General features: G+C 44.7%; 1 protein-coding gene across 1 annotated transcript in view; it reads left to right on the top strand.

Annotated features, from left to right (window-relative positions):
- LOC147750543 (hyaluronidase Ccc Hy-4-like) overlaps positions 1–18,296 on the top strand; it is a 64,333-nt gene that overhangs the window by 39,702 nt on the left and 6,335 nt on the right. The window contains exon 2 of the mRNA XM_086966788.1: positions 10,780–10,869. Within this exon, the coding sequence (XP_086822914.1) occupies positions 10,780–10,869 (90 nt within the window). The remainder of the gene's footprint in view (positions 1–10,779; positions 10,870–18,296) is intronic.

Raw genomic sequence — 18,296 nt, 5'->3', positions numbered from 1 at the left:
AGATCCACACCCATCACGTTTCTGCCCTAGGAGATCATGTTCAGCATCTTCGGATGCGAGTTGAGGACATTGTGGCAGAAGTTGGCCAGCTCTATGCCCAGCTACATAGTGCAGCACCTCTACTCCTCACGCACAACTCCGTATACTTGAAGCAGACCCTTCTAACAAAATTTCCAGAACCAACAGCAGCACCACTGAACACAGACATCACGACACAGGAGGTTTTCCAGGCAATAGGGAGGCTCAAGCTTGACAAAGCTCCTGGCCAGGACAAGTTTACAGCTGCATTTTACAAAACATTTGTGGAGCAGTTGTCCCTTTACTTGCCCGACTATACAATTCCTTTAGCTCCCAAGGTGTCCTCACAGTGTCTATGAAATCGGCTATCATAACGGTCCTGCCAAAACCGGGGAAAGGCCCCCAGCACTGCACCTCCAACCGCCCCATATTATTACTAAACATAGATGCAAAATTATTCACCGGGATTCTCGCCAACAGACTGGGACGGCATGTGCCCGGGTTGGTAGACCCTGACCAATCGGGCTTTATCCCCAGGCACACCTCTGGGGATAACACGAAGCGCCTATTCCACTTAGTCAACAAAACCAACCGTTTTCAGATTCCCATGCTGTTCATATTGATTGACACTGAAAAGGTGGTCGTCCGGGTGCACTGGCCCTTTCTGCGGTTGGTACTACAGGCTGTCGGCCAGGGCCCTCGCTTTCGTCAATGGATTTGAGCTAGCTATGCTGATCCAGTAGCACTCATACGTGTCAATGGCTTGTTGTCTCCCCCTTTCCTTTCTCTAGGGGAACGCGCCATTGGTGCCCCCTCTCCCAGCTCATGTTTGAGCCATATATGGAGCCACTGGCAGAGCACATTCAGGGACACTCCCTCATCGAAGGGGTTTAGATGGGTGGCCAATCCCATAAGATAGCGTTGTACGCGGACAATGTGCTACTGGCTATTACAAAGCCTCAACGGTCGTTGCCCCCGTTGTTGGAGGAATCTACACTATTTGGGAAGGCATGAGGTGTTAAGGTGAATGCCACCAAATCTCAGGCCCTTAATCTCACTGTTCTGCTGGATGAGCAGGCGTACCTGGCAATGACATTCCCCTACTCATGGCCTACATAGGGAATCTCTAAATTAGGGCATAAACTGTTTTCCACTGTTGAAAAATCTATGTCACACAACTACGCTGCTCTGCTGGCTATAGTGCGATCCCTAATTGAGTCCTGGCATTGGGGCCCATCTCCTGGTTGGGGCTCATAGCTGCCGTCAAAATGTCCCTCTTGCCTAAGATCTTATCTCTCATGCACGTGATGAAGCTACAACAGCCCCCGCCCTCCCACGTTGAAGAAACTCCAGACCTCCGTAGAATCTTTCATTTGGGGTGGTAAGCGAGCTAGAATAGTCAGGGAATGAGCACATCCCTTGGTAGCTATGGGCGGATTGGCATACTACATTTATTGCGTTACCACCAGGCAGCTCAGCTGTGGAATGGCAACATCCATACACAGAGAAACACTGGTACCTCCTGGACCAGGCAGTGGTGGGGATCCCTATATGGAAGAGTCCATGGCTTCCACGATGAAATTGCCCACTAGGAGTAGTGGAGAAGTGTGGCTCACTGGTTAGAGCAGGCAGACCCTGAAGCAGAGGTCAGACCCGGGACCAGGGTTCAATTCCCGACGCGGCAGGGTCTTGAGCTCAAATGTCCATGGACTCGATAATTCTTGCTTCAGTGCCTGACCTAATCATGGGTTCACACTCTGCAACTCTGGGCATTAAGCTTGCTTAATCTCCACAACGGCCCCCCGCGGCGGGATGCCTGGCTTTCACCTTGGGGATGCCCCGTAGGGGCTATCTCACAGGGAAAAGCCAGGACGGGTTCCCAAGGCAAGCGCGGAGATACCCCTTCGGGGTCGATTCTGGCGCTATATAAGAAACATAATAATAATAATAATAATAATAGGAGTGTATATTTCCCCTTCAGTCAGGGCCAGCGTTGGGGTCTGGGATAAACGTTGTGTTCCTAAACTCCTTTCCACTCCTACATCTCCTTTTACCTCATTTTTAGGGAACGCAGACTTTCCACTGGCATTACATGGAGCAACATACTCCCAGTGTCAAGAGGCAAATTGAAAACGCATAGAAGACCTCTTCGACGAAAAGGGTTAGTTAGAGTTTCCAAGGGTCCAGCAGGACATCGGGCTCCCGGACTCCGAACGCTGGCACTATGTCGCCATTCGTCATTGGGTGACCTATCCGTCAATACGGGAAAAAGTCCTCTAAGCATATGAGTGAACAATCAGGTCAGACCAGTGATTAAGAAGGAACAATCAAAAAATTGTCAAATTTGTATAAAAAGTATATTTTTAATCAATGTATTTAAAAATCATATTGTGAATGACCAAAAGGCCAAACCATATGATGGGTATAAAAAGTTCTTAGATTACATACAGTTCTAATAAACAATTAGCATAAAACTTATATTCAACACAGTGAAGGTTATCGACAGAAACATAAGTATAGTGACATAAATAATGAAAAAAAGCATAAAAACTCGACGCGCGTTTCGGCAGAGGACCGCCTTCTTCAGGAGACACAGATTAAATCCTGAAATATATTCATAAGGGAAGAAATAAAAAATATATATTATCTATACATTCATGATTTTGTGTCAACATATCAGCGAAAATATAACAAGGTGGCAAAAACCCTATTTACTGTTACCAACGCATTTAAACATCATTCCTTACTTTACAACTGACCATGACAATCTAAGAACTTTTTATACCCATCATATGGTTTGGCCTTTTGGTCATTCACAATATGATTTTTAAATACATTGATTAAAAATATACTTTTTATACAAATTTGACAATTTTTTGATTGTTCCTTCTTAACCCCTTCGATGCTGGTGACGGAACCATTCCGTCATCAGACACGGTTGAGCTGTGCTGATGACGGAATGGTTCCGTCACGACCACACCCATTATCATTAGGGTGCAGCACAGCAGGAAAATATCAATAGCAGTGATGAGGTTAATCACTGGTCTGACCTGATTGTTCACTCATATGCTTAGATGTCCTAGGACTTTTTCTCGCACCTGTTGCTACCCTGCCCTAGGAGTCTATAGATCTTCACTACCCAGGGGGTCCTTGTTATTTTCACCTATCCGTCAATACGGCCTCACGCAAGTAGACCGCTCACCCCATTTGAATGCTGGCTTTTGTCAAGGTGGGATGACCGATGCCTGTTGTCAGACATTTATGCCTTTTTGAATACCTCTGCTAAACTCTTGACTTCACCAGCAATAACGCAGTGGGAGATGAAGTGTGAGTGCCGATTCACAGATAGGAAATGGACCAACATTTTGCATCGAGCCCGCACTTCGGCCTTTAGTGCCTCAGGGAGGGAAACTCTCTCCAAGATTGTTCATTATTGGTACTATACGCTCTCCTGTTTAGTTGGAGAGGGGGAGTGACGATAGATGTTGGCTTCACTGCGACAATTCTGGCACACTATCCCTATGACATTGCCCCAAGCTGCATCATTACTGGTCGGAGGTTCTTACAGATATCGACCACAGGTTCAACACTAAGGGCCAGATGTAGGAAGGCTATTACCGGTCGGTAACGGCCGAAATTAACGAATTTCGGCAGTTACCAACCAGTAATAGGCTTTTCTGATGTAGGGGCCGAAATTAAGGATTCGATAATTTACCGAATCGGTAATTTAAGGAATCAGTAAATTACCGATTTCTTAAATACCGATTCGGTAAATTACCGAATTCCTAATGTAGGGAGCACTTAAATGAGTGTTTATCCCATGTTAGGATTCGTTATTTACCACCAACTACAAGGTGGTGGTAAATAACGGAAAAAAAAGCAATTTTATGCAAATTACTTCAGTGCCATGTTGCAGACATACATGCCCTTAGGGCATGCATGTCTGCAACATGTGCACCCATACACAATTGAGGGATGCAACAGGGTGTCAAACTGACACCCTGCCACCCTTCAATGTTTTCCCCCTTTTACCGAATCAGTATTTTCCAATGGGAATGGCAATTACCGAATTGGTAAATACTGATACGGTAAATACCGATTTTTACAGATTCGCTAAAATTTACCGAAAAATTACCTACATACTATTTACCTATTCTTAAATACCGAATCGGTAAAATTCGGTATTTAAGAATAGTTAAATAGTATTTACCTACATCTGGCCCTAAATTGCCCCGCTTCCCTAGCTACATCATCCTGGGACTGCCCAATGCCTTAACATACATACCCAGGGGGAGGGCCATAACCCCGTAACTGTGTGCTGCGAAGTAAGTCATGCTGTCACGATGGGAAACAGACATTATACCCATGCACACAGATTGTACACACAAGCTCTGGCACTTGCTTAGTATGAAGAAATTGACAGCGATTGTAAACCATACCTTACTTAAGTTTGAAAAAACTTGAGGCCCTTGTTTGAAATATTTTTCTACCACTTTCCGAGAATTCTCTTGTCCAATTGTTTTGCGAGTCCTACTCCTCACGTCCGGCACGAAGACCAATACTTAATACCCTTGCATGGTGGGAGGTGGGACTGGAATTGATAATTGCATTATTATGTGTGAGCATGGTATATTTTGCTTTATTTATTTTCTTGGTGGTTTATTGTTGTCAAAACCCCATACTCTTTACCCCTTTCTCCCCTCTCCTCTTCGCTGGCCTTTGGATGTAGGCGAATAATTATGCTGTATCCTTATCCAAAAATAAAAATAAATGCAATCCTAAACCTCTTCAGCAAATGCTTTCAGTTTTCAAGGAACAATCAGCACCAACAAGCTTCAGTCAGACTTTCCTGGATGAAGAAGGTCAGAAAAAGTTCTTCTATCTTTGCGAGGCAGATTCTTCTGGAGCCACTTCCCACTTATTTACCACACCTAGAAAGTTAACCTTCATAGTTAGTGTCTCTTCACATGTCCAGTGTGCTCTACAGTGTTCTGCCCAATGAACATCCACCAGTTCACAAACCATGTTCAATGAGAACCAAACAAAACACCAACCATTTTTATTTCAATAGTTAAGGACTTAGTTAGAGTTTGGTAGACAGTATACTCTACTGCAAATGTAGCAGAACATAGTCCACCAAACTCACAGTTCACCCTCTCTATTTAAAGTGGGGAAACCCCTATGTATCTATCAGTGGTCCTCTACTGGCATTTCCAGGAGAACCCTTTGCCCATTGGCCTGACTGACATTGAGCCATTGTTCTCTAACTCAGATTGTCTAGCCTAATCAGGGCAGATGTTCCAATGTAAGGGACCACGAGGGAAAGTGTGTAAGTCCTGATCATAAAACAAATAAATGACCCCCACACACTGGGAGAAAAACTTCCCAGCATGTTGGAAACATTTATGTTTCGTTTTTCAGAAAAAACACTCTCTTCGGGAATTTTAGGAAAAACGAAAAACTTGGCTGTGCACACATATTGAACATTGCGCCTGCACAACAAGCTTCAGTGCTTTCGGGAGAGCCACCATGGCAGCAGCTCATCTGATGGCACAGATATCACTGCCTGCATGTTTGAGCAGAGTACAGCCTGTCAATCTCTAAATGAGAGCCTACGTTGTTACGCATTACTGCAATCCACACAGTTGTAGATAGTCCCAAATTTGCAAAAGAATAAGAGCTGGTGTCATGAGGCTAACGCATAATGGACTTCCTCAGGCTGCTTCTAGTTCTGGACGTCTAGGTCTTCACAGTCTTAGTGTGCCAAAGGTATAGGTGACCTCTTCCAGTAGCTATGTAGTCGCCGATAGTAGATAGTGTCAGGAGAAAGTGTCTTCTGGAAAGAGCCCCAAAAGAGGAAAAGCACTAAGACAAAAAAACTGTGACATGGCGACGAGGCTTCAAGGCTGAACAGAGGTACTTGCCTCAAGAATCGAACAAGCAGCCTGAAGAAGGAGAAGGCGAACTAAGCAGAGTTGAAGCTGAAGACCGAATGAAGAACCTGAAGAAAGTGAGGCAAGAGTCAAGACTGACAAACTCCAGGGATAAGCCTAAAGAGAAAGTTTAAGAGCAAGGAAACACAATGAACTCACTTGAAGTGTTATGACTTAAAAAGTAGAGAAGACTTCCTCCTTATATAGACCAGAATCAGGAAATTACTTCAGGAAAATACTGCCATTCCATATTGGAAAGGGTAGGTCTCCTTATGGATCTGTAATATAGACATATTGGTTTGGGTTCAATATTATCCACTTAGGGATCTTTAATGAGTGACAATGGAAAGAAGAGAAACCTTGCTGATGGAGGGGCATAACACGACTCTTAGTGAAGACCTCCCAGGGAGAGGAGCGATGGAGAAGGAGACTGCTCAGGCATGCTAGCCACAACGATGTGAGTTTATTTAGGTAAGACGGTGGCCTGCTGGCACTCCAGAACAGAGGGAGCAGCCCAACTCACCCACCCAAGGTGTGATCAGTAAGAGATGGCAGGCGGGATGATGGCTATCATACTGGCACAACAGTTGATCCCGAAGGTTTGCTCAGGAGCCCTTGGCCGGAACTATTGGAGGTCAGGGTGCTGCATACCAAGGCTACATAGTCTTAATTCCACCTTAGGCCTCTTTAACCCACTTACTGCCTCTATATCTCTTTCATTCAGATTCTTTTTCATACTTACTTTCTCTCTTTGTCACTGTTTTTCCATCTTTCTCTTCCTCCTTCTTCTCCCCTTTGTGTTTTTATATCTTTTACTCAGGATCAGAGTCTATTGAGGAAAGATAAGTGCCAATCCAACAATGGGATTGGCACAAATTTATCACTGCCTGTACACCTCAGTCCTGCCTCACAAGGCTGCATACTACAATCCCTCTCCATGTGGACAAGCCACGCATCTCTTACTTTTACACAAACAGTGATGCCCATGCTTTGTACTCTCCGCACTGCAACCGCTGCATCCATGCTTTATTAGCAACACATACTCTTGCATGGTCTTAGCGGGTGTGGCAGACTATATCTGTCTAGGTACCCATGGGCTCCGCTATCTTGTTAACTACTGGTCAAGGAGTGCTTATCACCACGAAGAGAATGCCTTCCATGCACTAAGACAATTATCTTAATATTTCCAAATATTGAGCACACGCCCGAGTTTCCATTTCTAACGTCAGGTCTAGACTGTAATTTAATCACTGTACATGAAAAGTATTACTGGGTTGGGATCCAGCTGTTCTATAAAGACATGGTTGCATTTGCTTTTGGATTTTCAAGGACATTCCTTTAATACTAAAGTCACTATTCAAGCAGAGACGGAGACACTTATCTTACACGTTTTACATTTTATGGAATCAAATGCATCCTTTTCAGTTTAGTTGATGCACATTTTGACATTCACCTATTGGGAATTACTTGATACTTATCTCATTATGGAGAAGTGTGGCTCAATGGTTAGAGCAGCAGACCCTGATGCAGAGGTCTAGCCTGGGACCAGGGTTAAATTCCCTGCCTTGGCGGGTCTTGGGCTAAAAAATTCCACGGACCTGATAATTCTCGCCTCGGTGCCTATTCCAATCATGGAGTCCCACTCTGCAACTCTGGGCAATAGTTTGCTTAATCTCCACAACGGACCCCACAACGCTAAGGATGCCTGGCCTCCACCTTGGGGGTGCCCAGGAGTGGACGCCTCACTCGGAAAGCCAGGATGGGTTCCACAGCGGTATTCGTACAAGCGCCTTGAGACCCTTGCGGGTGAGTAGTGCGCTATACAAGTATCAATTTACATTTACATTATGGGGCCCACTTCTGGTTTATTGAGGTGTGAAGAAACACAGCAGACAGTACTGTTGGTGGGAGAGAGGGTGTGCTACATAACAAGGAAAATCCTCAATCCAGTGTTGAAGGGCCTGATTACAACTCGAAACGTGACAGATATCCCGTCCACCGTATTACAAGTTCCATAGGATATAATGGACTTGTAACTTGGCAGATGGGATATCCGTCATATATGTAACGGAGTAACCCTGTCTGCCATGATCGTAATCAGGCCCAATGTCCTTAAAGAAGGGGAGAGAGTGAACTTTATATTTCAGATCAAAAGCAAAACAGCACCTCACCCACCAGAGATGAGAATTGACAAACATATATCTGATTAAAGCCTGTTTCACTATAATTATTAAGGTGCTGAGATAGCCAAAAATGTTTGTACCCGAACAGTGGGAAAGAGACTTGAGGCTATTGAATGATGTGGACAGGTCAGAGGCATGCGTTACCTAAGGGAGTTGCCATTAGGGCAGGCTTTTGTTTAGTACAACTTAAAATCCTGCATAGGGCATATGTCACAAGAACAAGATTATACAAGATTGGATGGATGACATCAGTAAGCTTGTTGCTGATGCCACATTAACTTATTTTAATTGTCCTCACAACAGCTTTTTAGTCTTTGACGCTCAGTTGGTACAATTTGCCAGTTCTTTGTGTGTTTGTATAACTTACTGGGTAACTTACTGGGTTCTCGGCGCTCGCGTCCTTTCTGCTCTTGTGTGCTTCACCCGCCTGGCTGGTGACCTCTAGCCTGACATGTCTCTTGCCCTGTTCCGCTGCGGCTGTGTGCCATTTGAGCGGATGGCATTGCGACGACACTCAGGACACTGAGGCTGCTTTCTGTTGTTTTTGCATTTGTCACCCCGAGTGGGCCGGGTATGCTCAGACGTGAGTCCCGTGCTCTCCACGCCACTGGAGTCAAGCTATCCTGGCTGAAGATGGCTGAAAGCCAGAAACCGGTCTTAGGATGCTTGATTCCGGTCCAGGGAAGACATGGCTTGGCAGTACCAGCTGGAATGTTCCCATGAGGCACAGGGTCAAGGCTGATTTGCATATGGCCATGTCTCAACTGGGGTGGTGTGGTGAGCAAAAAAACGATTGATTTAGGCCCAGATCTCTGTACTGGGGTGAATGTATGACATTGTTCTGCATTCTGTCCATCAACTGTTGTTTTTGCTTCTTTCACTTCCGGCATTTACGGTGGTTGCGCGGTCTAGTGCTCATCGCCACCACAGTACTTAACCGATGCCGAAGCGGCCATGCAAAAGGCAAGGCAGTCTGTGCCCGTCCGCAGCCTGCTGGGCCACAATTCCTGTTTCTTTCCAGAAAAACCCTATAACTTATTCCTCTCCGATCCTTTTTTCACTCAGACCTACTCTTAAGGCCTGCTGCCAGGTTTTTGATCCTTCCACCTGCCCTATGTATTGTACTAGCTGCCAATTTCATTTGACCTGTAATTTCCAGCAGCAGGCAGGTTCTGCTTGTATTAATGGAGGGGAGTCACTCTGTCCCCCTTTATATGTGATGGCTGATATATGCGCCTCCAACTAATTTCATTGTTTTAGCCTTAATTGCCGCTCCTGTCCCAAACACAAACTTCACCTTTTTAATGTTCTCGTAGCTGTTGACCCTGATGTGGCCTGGAATTATGCAGCAAAGGAGGAAAAAAGGACCCTGCAATGTTGACTAAATTATGTAGCAAAAAAGGGCTGCAGCGTAATGCAGTATGCTTTCTGATTTTTGACATTTTTACACATGCTAAGCCTCTCTGAAAAGATCTTGCCTTATTAGAACCAGTGTAACATACAAATGCAGCATTGAGAAAGGTGATCAGTCAACCTTTGCAGAGGGCTGTCCACTTTGCAGCAACACAAGTCACCTTTTTTAGTAACCTTTGATCCGGTTGAGCTACAATTTATTAGTTAAAATTGTCAGATTATACAGCAGATGTTGTATTATGTGGCAACGCCATGATTATATAGAAAACATTTGCAAACTAGGATATTTTGCCATTCATGTTTGAACTGCTCTTGTGGAAAATGGGAGAAGTGCTGATGACCGAAACTCCATGGCTCGGATACAAATGGCTTGTGCTTCCACTTTTAAGAGTATGTGGGACATTCCGTGAATGGAAACATATCACACTTTGTGAATGTATTTTAATGTTAATAACTTGTATTAAACCTTAAATAATCCTATGTATCTATTGGTTCAATAATTAAATAACACAATAAGCTGTAATTGGTTGGTGAAATGCCAAACAAATACTAAAAAGTGGAATGGTTGGCGCATTCTGGCGACACCTCTGACTCCACCCACTGATCCCGTCTTTTGATTCGCAGCCCACGGTTCCCCACTTCGATCACTGCATGTTAATAACAACACCTTGGAGCATTTACAGTTGTCTCTGTCAAAGTTCCAAGGGTAATGTGATGTGTAATCTCTTTTACAAAATGAATGTAAACATTTTTAACTGCATCTGCTTTATTAAGAGTGAGGTCATAAGCATTACTTTTGGTATGAATGTTACAGTTTTGCGTTCCTTACGAATTTCAGCGCTTTTTTGGCACTACACAATAGAAATTCATGTAATATCCCAGTACTTCATTGGCACAGTACATGAGAGCATTATTTCGCTGCCACAACAAATCATGCATAAACCTGCAAAAACATTCTAATACGATCCATCAGTGTCACTTTCATGGATGAATGGATTAGGGGGGGGGGGGGGGGTAGCTCTGGCTGCGTGTGAGAATTTAAGCTTCCGGTTCAAAAACTGAACCACAAATGTGTCCGTTCCAGGAGCCCAAGGCCTCTTTGATATATCGTCCCTGCAGTATTTCCTCTTCTTAAGAATTTTAATGTATGTGAGGAAAACATGTTTGATGTGATGGGTACAAAGAAGCAGCGTTTTGAAAAATATGATTTATTCCATCTTTCTCACCTGCAGGCTGACCTGGTCAATACCATCGGCGAGAGCGCGGCGCTGGGGGCCGCCGGGGTGGTGCTCTGGGGGAGCATCCAGTATGCCAGCTCTCCGGTAAGATAAAAGAAGAAGAAAAAACATAATTTCGTTGTAAATATCATTTCTGAGTGAAAAGAACACTTGCTGTCTTGTTATAGTGTGTAACATGCACTGGGCATCAACTTCCATACGAAGTCTCTCTCGTTAGTAACACATGCATTACAGTGCTTAATTTGTAAAATATTAAGTGCCAGGACTCTGACCAGGAGGCCACTGCAGCTTGCAGCACCCATCGCCCTTGTCATCGCTGCCGAAGCAACTTCTAACCATCTCTCTTGAATGTAAATGCGACAGTTCAGAATACTCCAGGTCCCCAAAGCTAAAGGAATGTCTGGGGAGGCAGGTATTAGAAATCTTTTAATGTATATTATTTTCCTAGACAACTGCTATACTACTCATCTCTAAATTATATGAGCAGCGCCACCATGTGGCAGACTGGCCTGACTGTGTTCAGGTTGAAGCTAGGAGGACAATAATTTCCACTTTGGTTTTGTCAAAAGTGGATTATTGTAACAGTTTATTGATCAAAGCCCAGTAATCGGTTTCAAAGAAGCTACAGGTGGTACAGAATGCAGCCACTAGGATGCTTTCTGGCACCCCTAAATTTAACTCTGTTTCTAAAGTTCTCAGACAACTCCACTGGCTGCCAATCAGAAGCAGAATAAAATATATGGCGCTGTGCATTGCATATAGGGGCGATTCACAACACGGGGCTAGAGTTTCTGAAGAACTCCTTGAAGATCTACACACCTAGCAGATCCCTGCGCTCCTTTGGGGCAAATCTGCTAACCATCCTCAAGACGTATAGAACTAACTGGGGTGAAAGAAGCTTTGTGGTTGCTACTGCAAAGTTGTGGCACACCCTTCCTCCTCTGATGAGAGCCCTTCCCACTCTTATTGCCTTCAGGAAACATTTAAAAACCTGGCTTTTTAACAAGAAGGCTTTTTTTCCGAACCAGGAGTAGTCATTGCCAAGACACCTTTTTTGTATATGTGCGCTTTACAAGTTTTTTTTAACATAACATAACATAACATAACATAACATATCATAAAATAACACAACACAACACAACACAACACAACACAACACGACATAACACAACAGAACACGACATAACATGCCCAATCACACTCAAAGCAATAAAAAATGCCAATGCTTTCCTCTGTTTAAATACACTTGTCTTAGATATCCCTATAATAACCACTTTAACTGATCCCATTAGAGTCATTCTGCACTTTTTAATGGGAGTTCTGCCTACAGTAGTGCGCTGGCTTCAGCTCCACACTCTCATTCCAAATGGCCATGTGGACATTCTGGCTTTGATTCAGTAAAGGATATTTGTTCATATCAGAAATAAATTGCATTTTGCTTTTGTGCTAAATGCTCCAGCTGCACAAAGAGCAAGCTTCCCAAAATGCACATGCATACATGGATACACGCGCTGAACTTGCATAGGCGAAGCTACAAATGCCCATAAAACGCAGGTGGAGCAAGAGGAGTCAAAGCAAAATCAATGCATTTTCAAGTGCTAAATGAGCCAAGGATAAGCAATGAGAGGAAAGGTCATAGAGGTAGACAGGATGGCAGAAAATGTTCTTATTCTCACATGTGGAGTACATTTGCCATTGTTGGACAAATTCAATTAATTCTGAGATCAATTTCAAAAACAGCTTAACTGAAGTCATTTGGTGGATGCACGCACATCATCTCAATTGCAACACCAACAAAATGGAGTTTATACTCCTCTGGAAGTCCAATTTCTCTTACCTGGCCCTATGGTGGCCAAATGCCACCCCCTCACCACCTCCCATTGTTGAGGTCATAAAGACACTACTCTGTCCTTTCGCCCACAAGCTATGGCAGTAGCTGGAACGAGTTTCAGCCTCATAAAATCACTGGAAAAACACTTTGCAAATCTTCCACTGTTGGCCAGAAAAGCATTAGCCTTTGCACCTATAACAGCGAGACTGGACTACTGCAATAGTTTGTATGCAGATGTATCTAAACAAAATCTGCAGAAATTACAGGTGCTGCAACACGCGGTGGCCAGATCGGTACTCAAACTCCCCCATAGGCCTCTGCCTCAGCCTCAGCTGCCCTGAAAATACTCCATTGGCTGACAGTGCACTAATGGGTTCTTTTTAAAATTATTTTATTCATCTCCAGAACCATTACAGCTCTGGTGCCAAAATACCTTTATTCCAGAGTGACTCACTACTCTACGACATGGACTCTTAGATCCTCATAAGCCAATCTGCTCAAACCCCTCATGCACGGACTGAAAATACGAGGAGGAAAATCCATTACATTTCTGGGTGCAAAGGCTTGGAACCAACCAGCTTCCTAGGGAGTTGAGATTGATCGAATCAGAAGGTATCATCAAGCGGCAGCTCACAAGATGGCTTTTTGGCATCTCTGATGCCCTTTGTTTTTCTCTTATTCTCTGATGCACCCCCCCCCCCCCCCGAGAATCCACTTTGTCCACATTGTTACATTCTTCACCGCTTAGTGCCAGGATGCTCCTGTGGGAGTGGCAGCAGGCTTTATAAGTATATGTTTCATTCATCCATTCATTCATTCAACTTAGCAAACACATAGTAGCAAATAAAGTGAGGGGTTTGTGGGTTTGAGAAAAATGGCAATATTGTAGCAAGTAAAACATAGAGTGCAAATTCGAAGGTTGGCCCTCAGAGGTTAGAGTTCCCGACTCCCTGACGTGGATCAATGGAGGAAGAGCATGGATGTGCATGATGGCTGATTCGAAAGATTACGAGAGGAGCAGTGAGCCAATACACAACTTTGAGGAAGTGAGACTTGCAGAAGGCACGCACACCTCATAGGGGATGCAGTAAGATCCTCCACTTGTTGTTAGCGGTGCTGCTTGAGCTGTGTGGAGCCGTTGGGCATGATCTAACAGTCCCACCCCAGCAGGTGGTCAGCTTCACAGTATGCAGGAGTCCCACAGCCTGTGCTGGAGGTCCATTACTTTGTTTCCAACTGGGTTACACACACGGCTTTAAGTGGGATGAAAAAACTGGGGGGTCTCTCAAAGGGGCGTGGCCAGTGTAATTAGGGGCGTGGCTTTATAACACGCAAAAAATCTGTGTTTAGCATAGTGTGCGCCCGACTTGAATTTTGCTGTTTCCGTCATTGCATCCAGATATGTGCTACAAGTAACATCATACTTACAACAAGTACTATTGGCTTTGTCAATGGTTATTAGTTGCATAAGATAAAAAAAGCTGCAATTATGGCTTGTTACATATAACATTGAAAAAGCTTCCAATTAAAGCCCTGATGACCCAATGTGGCTGCTCTTTCAAAAAAAGAAGGACAATCCATAAAGAAAATTACTCTTCAAAGGATTTCCCTTCCTCCACAACGCTCACCTGGCATGACGTCATGACGTAACTTCTCCGCTAGTGAGAAGTGAGGGCAGCGCACATCAATGTGCCTGCTGTCTCGAAACGGGTCTCTACCGGGCTGTTTTGCGTCCTGGCACTTTTTTCCGGACTGTAGTGACAGCAAACTACTGTCACTGCAGTCCGGAAAAAAAAAAAGCGGACCACCTGTGCCAGGGCTCAAAACAGAGCCCGATAAAGACCCGTTTCGACGCCCCCATTAAAAAACTGCCGGTGCTCTGACCCCTTGAGACCCGGCCCACTTAAAGCCCTGGTTACACAAACAGCTGCCAGAAGGAACGTATTTAGAGGATGAAATGCTGGAGACGTTGGGACGTTTTTTTACCTGCTAACACTGATATATTGTATGTATAACCTTTGGTACACCTTGGCCTTCTTCCACGGAAATGCCTCTCGGGGCATTTCAGAATCATGGACGACATAACCTGTACCAGTAAACATGGAGGATTTTCAGTACCTGCATTCTGGAAACTTTAGTGTTTTATCCCTTAGAGTGTGTATATCCCTTCACACTGTCTACTTTGTGGAAACAAAAAGTGCATTACTTAAAAGGTCTCCTCCTTGTATTAAAGACAAAACTTATCATGTGGGCAATAACCACAGAGTACCTGTCCATGAATGACATGGAATTTATTGTAGTAAAATACATAGTGGACATGTTTAGTGTCCACATTATCCAAATGCGTTCATTTTTTGTGGGTATGTGTCCCATTTGGTCCTTCCACATATGATCCAAGCCCCTTTGCGTAAACATTCTGACAGGCGATCACACAAATATCTCTCTCAACCAGACCGTAACAGCCTCTCAGAGGGGAAAGGATAGACCAGAGAGCACACCGGGGTATCTTGCATAGAGGATTTGCTTTGCTTGTTGGACAATGGTATATCTTGCAAAAGCCTCTCAGCACAGAGCTCAGTTTCTCTTCAGGTGGCCTATAGCAACCAGATCAAGACTGATCATCTAAGCATCAGATGAAAGCTTGTGAACAACATGGGTCTAGGGCTCAGGAGGAATTTGGGGATGTCCCTCCCTTACCTATTTCTGAGTTTGATTAAATTAACTTGGTTTACTGGGAATCTCAGCCAAGATAACTTAGCTTGGTTTGCTATTAGTCTCTTTTGGACAGATTTTCTCCCCGTTCCTCTAAGGGATTGCATGCTGTCACGGACCTAGAGGGTTGGTTGGCCACTATAATCTTACAACATTGGTGGACCAGCCAGCTACTCAAAGAAGCCCATTGATCACTTACATATTATGTAGTCTCACCCAGACACGTGTCTCTGGCAGCTCTCTTCAGTGGAATACCCTTTTGGCAGAACTTCGGCTCCAACTTCTCCTGAACACGATCTTCATTGCAGACTCTTTTACGCTGACTATTGCGGCTAGGAGTCTTTCTCCATCCAGAGTTTAGAAAGTCCTTTCCATTTTTCTAGACAATTAGACTCATGCATCGTACATATTAACTAACAGACACATCAAGAAAGTCATCTGTCTGTTGCTAGGTTATATTCCTAAAGTTGTCCCATCTTCATATGGGAGTTCGCCCTATAGTGCCACCTAACAAGACATGCATTCAGGGCAGTCTCCTAATGGGTACGCTCACCTGGGACCTGGCGCAATATACTTTCTGAGTAAACAACAAGAACTAGCTATTAGGGTAGTGTTCTATGTGTTTAGTATGGGAAACCATTTGGTTTGTTAGGAAGGCCCTCACCCACTAGCCTAGTTGGTGGCATGCTTCATCATCGGGTCCCACCCGAGGCACCGAGTGCACCGCAGGTGTGCTGCGATGCCAGGCTACTGCGGAGCGGGTATTTGGAACGTGAGTGTGCTGTGCTGATGTGCTGCGTGAGGTTTAAAATGCTGTCCTTGGGGTCCCAAAGCAATAAGTTTATTGGTGGGCCCCAGGCAGAAAATAAAAACAAAGGCTAAGGACATTTAGGGGTAGACTTATGGTCTCCCACGTTCAGTGTGGTCGACTGGTTTCAGCCAGGCCTTCTATTTAAACTGGCTTTCATCAGGACCTTTTATGTGTGGGTGTATTTACAGGGATATATATGATTCAGTACCATGAATGCGTGGCACACGCTAAGGTGCTCTATGTGTGAGAGGTGTTTCCTCTCAGTTCGTACCTGTAAGGAAAAGGAAGGACAGGACAAACAGAAAGAACACATATTGTTTAAAACACGCAAATTGTTAAACCACATATATCGTGGCAGGGCGCCTTGTGCCTAAAAGTGAGCGAATAAGGCACGGATGTCCGGCTCTTGCGGGGAAACTTGGTAAATGCCGGTTTCGTGAAATATGCGGTAATAGTGCTAATATCTAAATGCGGCATATTATGGTGAAATTGCGACAAGAGAAAGATGCACTTTTGTTGGTAATCACCAGTACTTGGCCTTATGATAGCCACACATCCCTTGCATGGGACATGACTTGCACCTCAGGTGGCATCACTCACCCCCCCTACAAGACTGTTGCTAATACAATACATCATGAGGCGGCAATCATGGGCCGTTACGAGCTTACCAGCGTACATGCGCCTGTAATGGCCCAACATTATGGACGCCATACTCAGGCACAGAACATCCACCAGCAAGCCCACGCATCCTTGCCCAGGTAGCATCACCCGTCTGTTTACCATTTTATATGGTTCTGGCAACCCTTCTTGGTAAAATATCCCCTAAACAGCATGTAGTGACAACCCCTCTTTTATCACCATGTGCTTACCAACACACACGCGCCTTTTATTGGCCCAACCATATTCATACCATAACATTATGGATGCCACATTCAGACTCGCTGGGAAGTCCAAGCGTATTGATGTCTACGCATAATTTTGCCCAGACAGCACCAGGCATCCATTTTACCACCACTCATATTGTTTTGGTATATCACTCTGAATATTAGTGAAGACCCCTTGCTGTTTTTAACAAAACCTTTAAAATAGTAGGGAAAATGTCCCAAACTCTTTTACCCTCATAGTTCTGGTGCAGTAGGGCTCAAGAGTACGTCTTCTATGTTTCCTTTACAGACGCTGCTCACATTGAGACACGCCCACTAGGAGCGCACCAATCAAAGCTGAGGAAGAGCTACTCACACAAGCCCCACCCAGCTTCTAACGAGCAACACCTGCATCCAGCACTGGGAATTTAACATGCCGGCCACGGGAGCTCAGTTCCTACGGATCCCTCGGCCGGACGACAGGTGTTTCAGCGGGTCAGGAGGCCATAGCAAGTAAGTGGGAAGGCTTTGCCAAGCTCGCGGAACAGCCACCAGTCGCGGTTCCTCTGGCCGGGACTGTGGAGCAGGACATTACTGCTAGTAGCACTTAGCCACAACTACTCATACCCTTTCTTTCTTCTCTTTTAACTTTTAAGAGTGCATAGAGTCCCGACCTACCGGCAGGAGATCCTGGGAGTTTGTCCCCTGTAGATAGGAGTAAGCACAACATTACCAACAAAAGTGCATCTTTCTCTCACCGCAATTTCACCATAATAGGCCGCATTTAGATATTAGCACTATTACCGCATATTTCACGAAACCGGCATTTACCACGTTTCACCACAAGCGCCGGACACCCGTGCCTTATTCGCTCACTTTAAGGCACAATGCGCCTTGCCACGATACATGAGGTTTAACAATTTGCGTGTTTTAAACAATATGTGTTCTTTCTGTTTGTCCTTTCCTTCCTTTTCCTTACAGGTACGAACTGTGAGGAAACACCTCTCACACATAGAGCCCCTTAGCGTGTGCCACACATTCAGGGTACTGAATCATATATATCCCTGTAAATACACCCACACATAAAAGGTCCTGATGAAAGCCAGTTTAAATAGAAGGCCTGGCTGAAACTAGTCGACCACACTGGACGTGGGAGACCATAAGTCTACCCCTACCTGTCCTTAGCCTTTGTTTTTATTTTCTGCCTGGGGCCCACCAATAAACTTACTGCTTTGGGACCCCAAGGACAGCATTTTAAACCTCACGCAGCACCACAGCACGCTCACGTTCCAAA

The sequence above is a fragment of the Lissotriton vulgaris genome, chromosome 1_1 (assembly GCF_964263255.1).
Source record: "Lissotriton vulgaris chromosome 1_1, aLisVul1.2, whole genome shotgun sequence".
NCBI lineage: Eukaryota > Metazoa > Chordata > Amphibia > Caudata > Salamandridae > Lissotriton > Lissotriton vulgaris.
The sequence above is the reverse complement of the archived record's forward strand: the minus strand, read 5'-3'. Positions and strand labels throughout refer to the sequence as shown.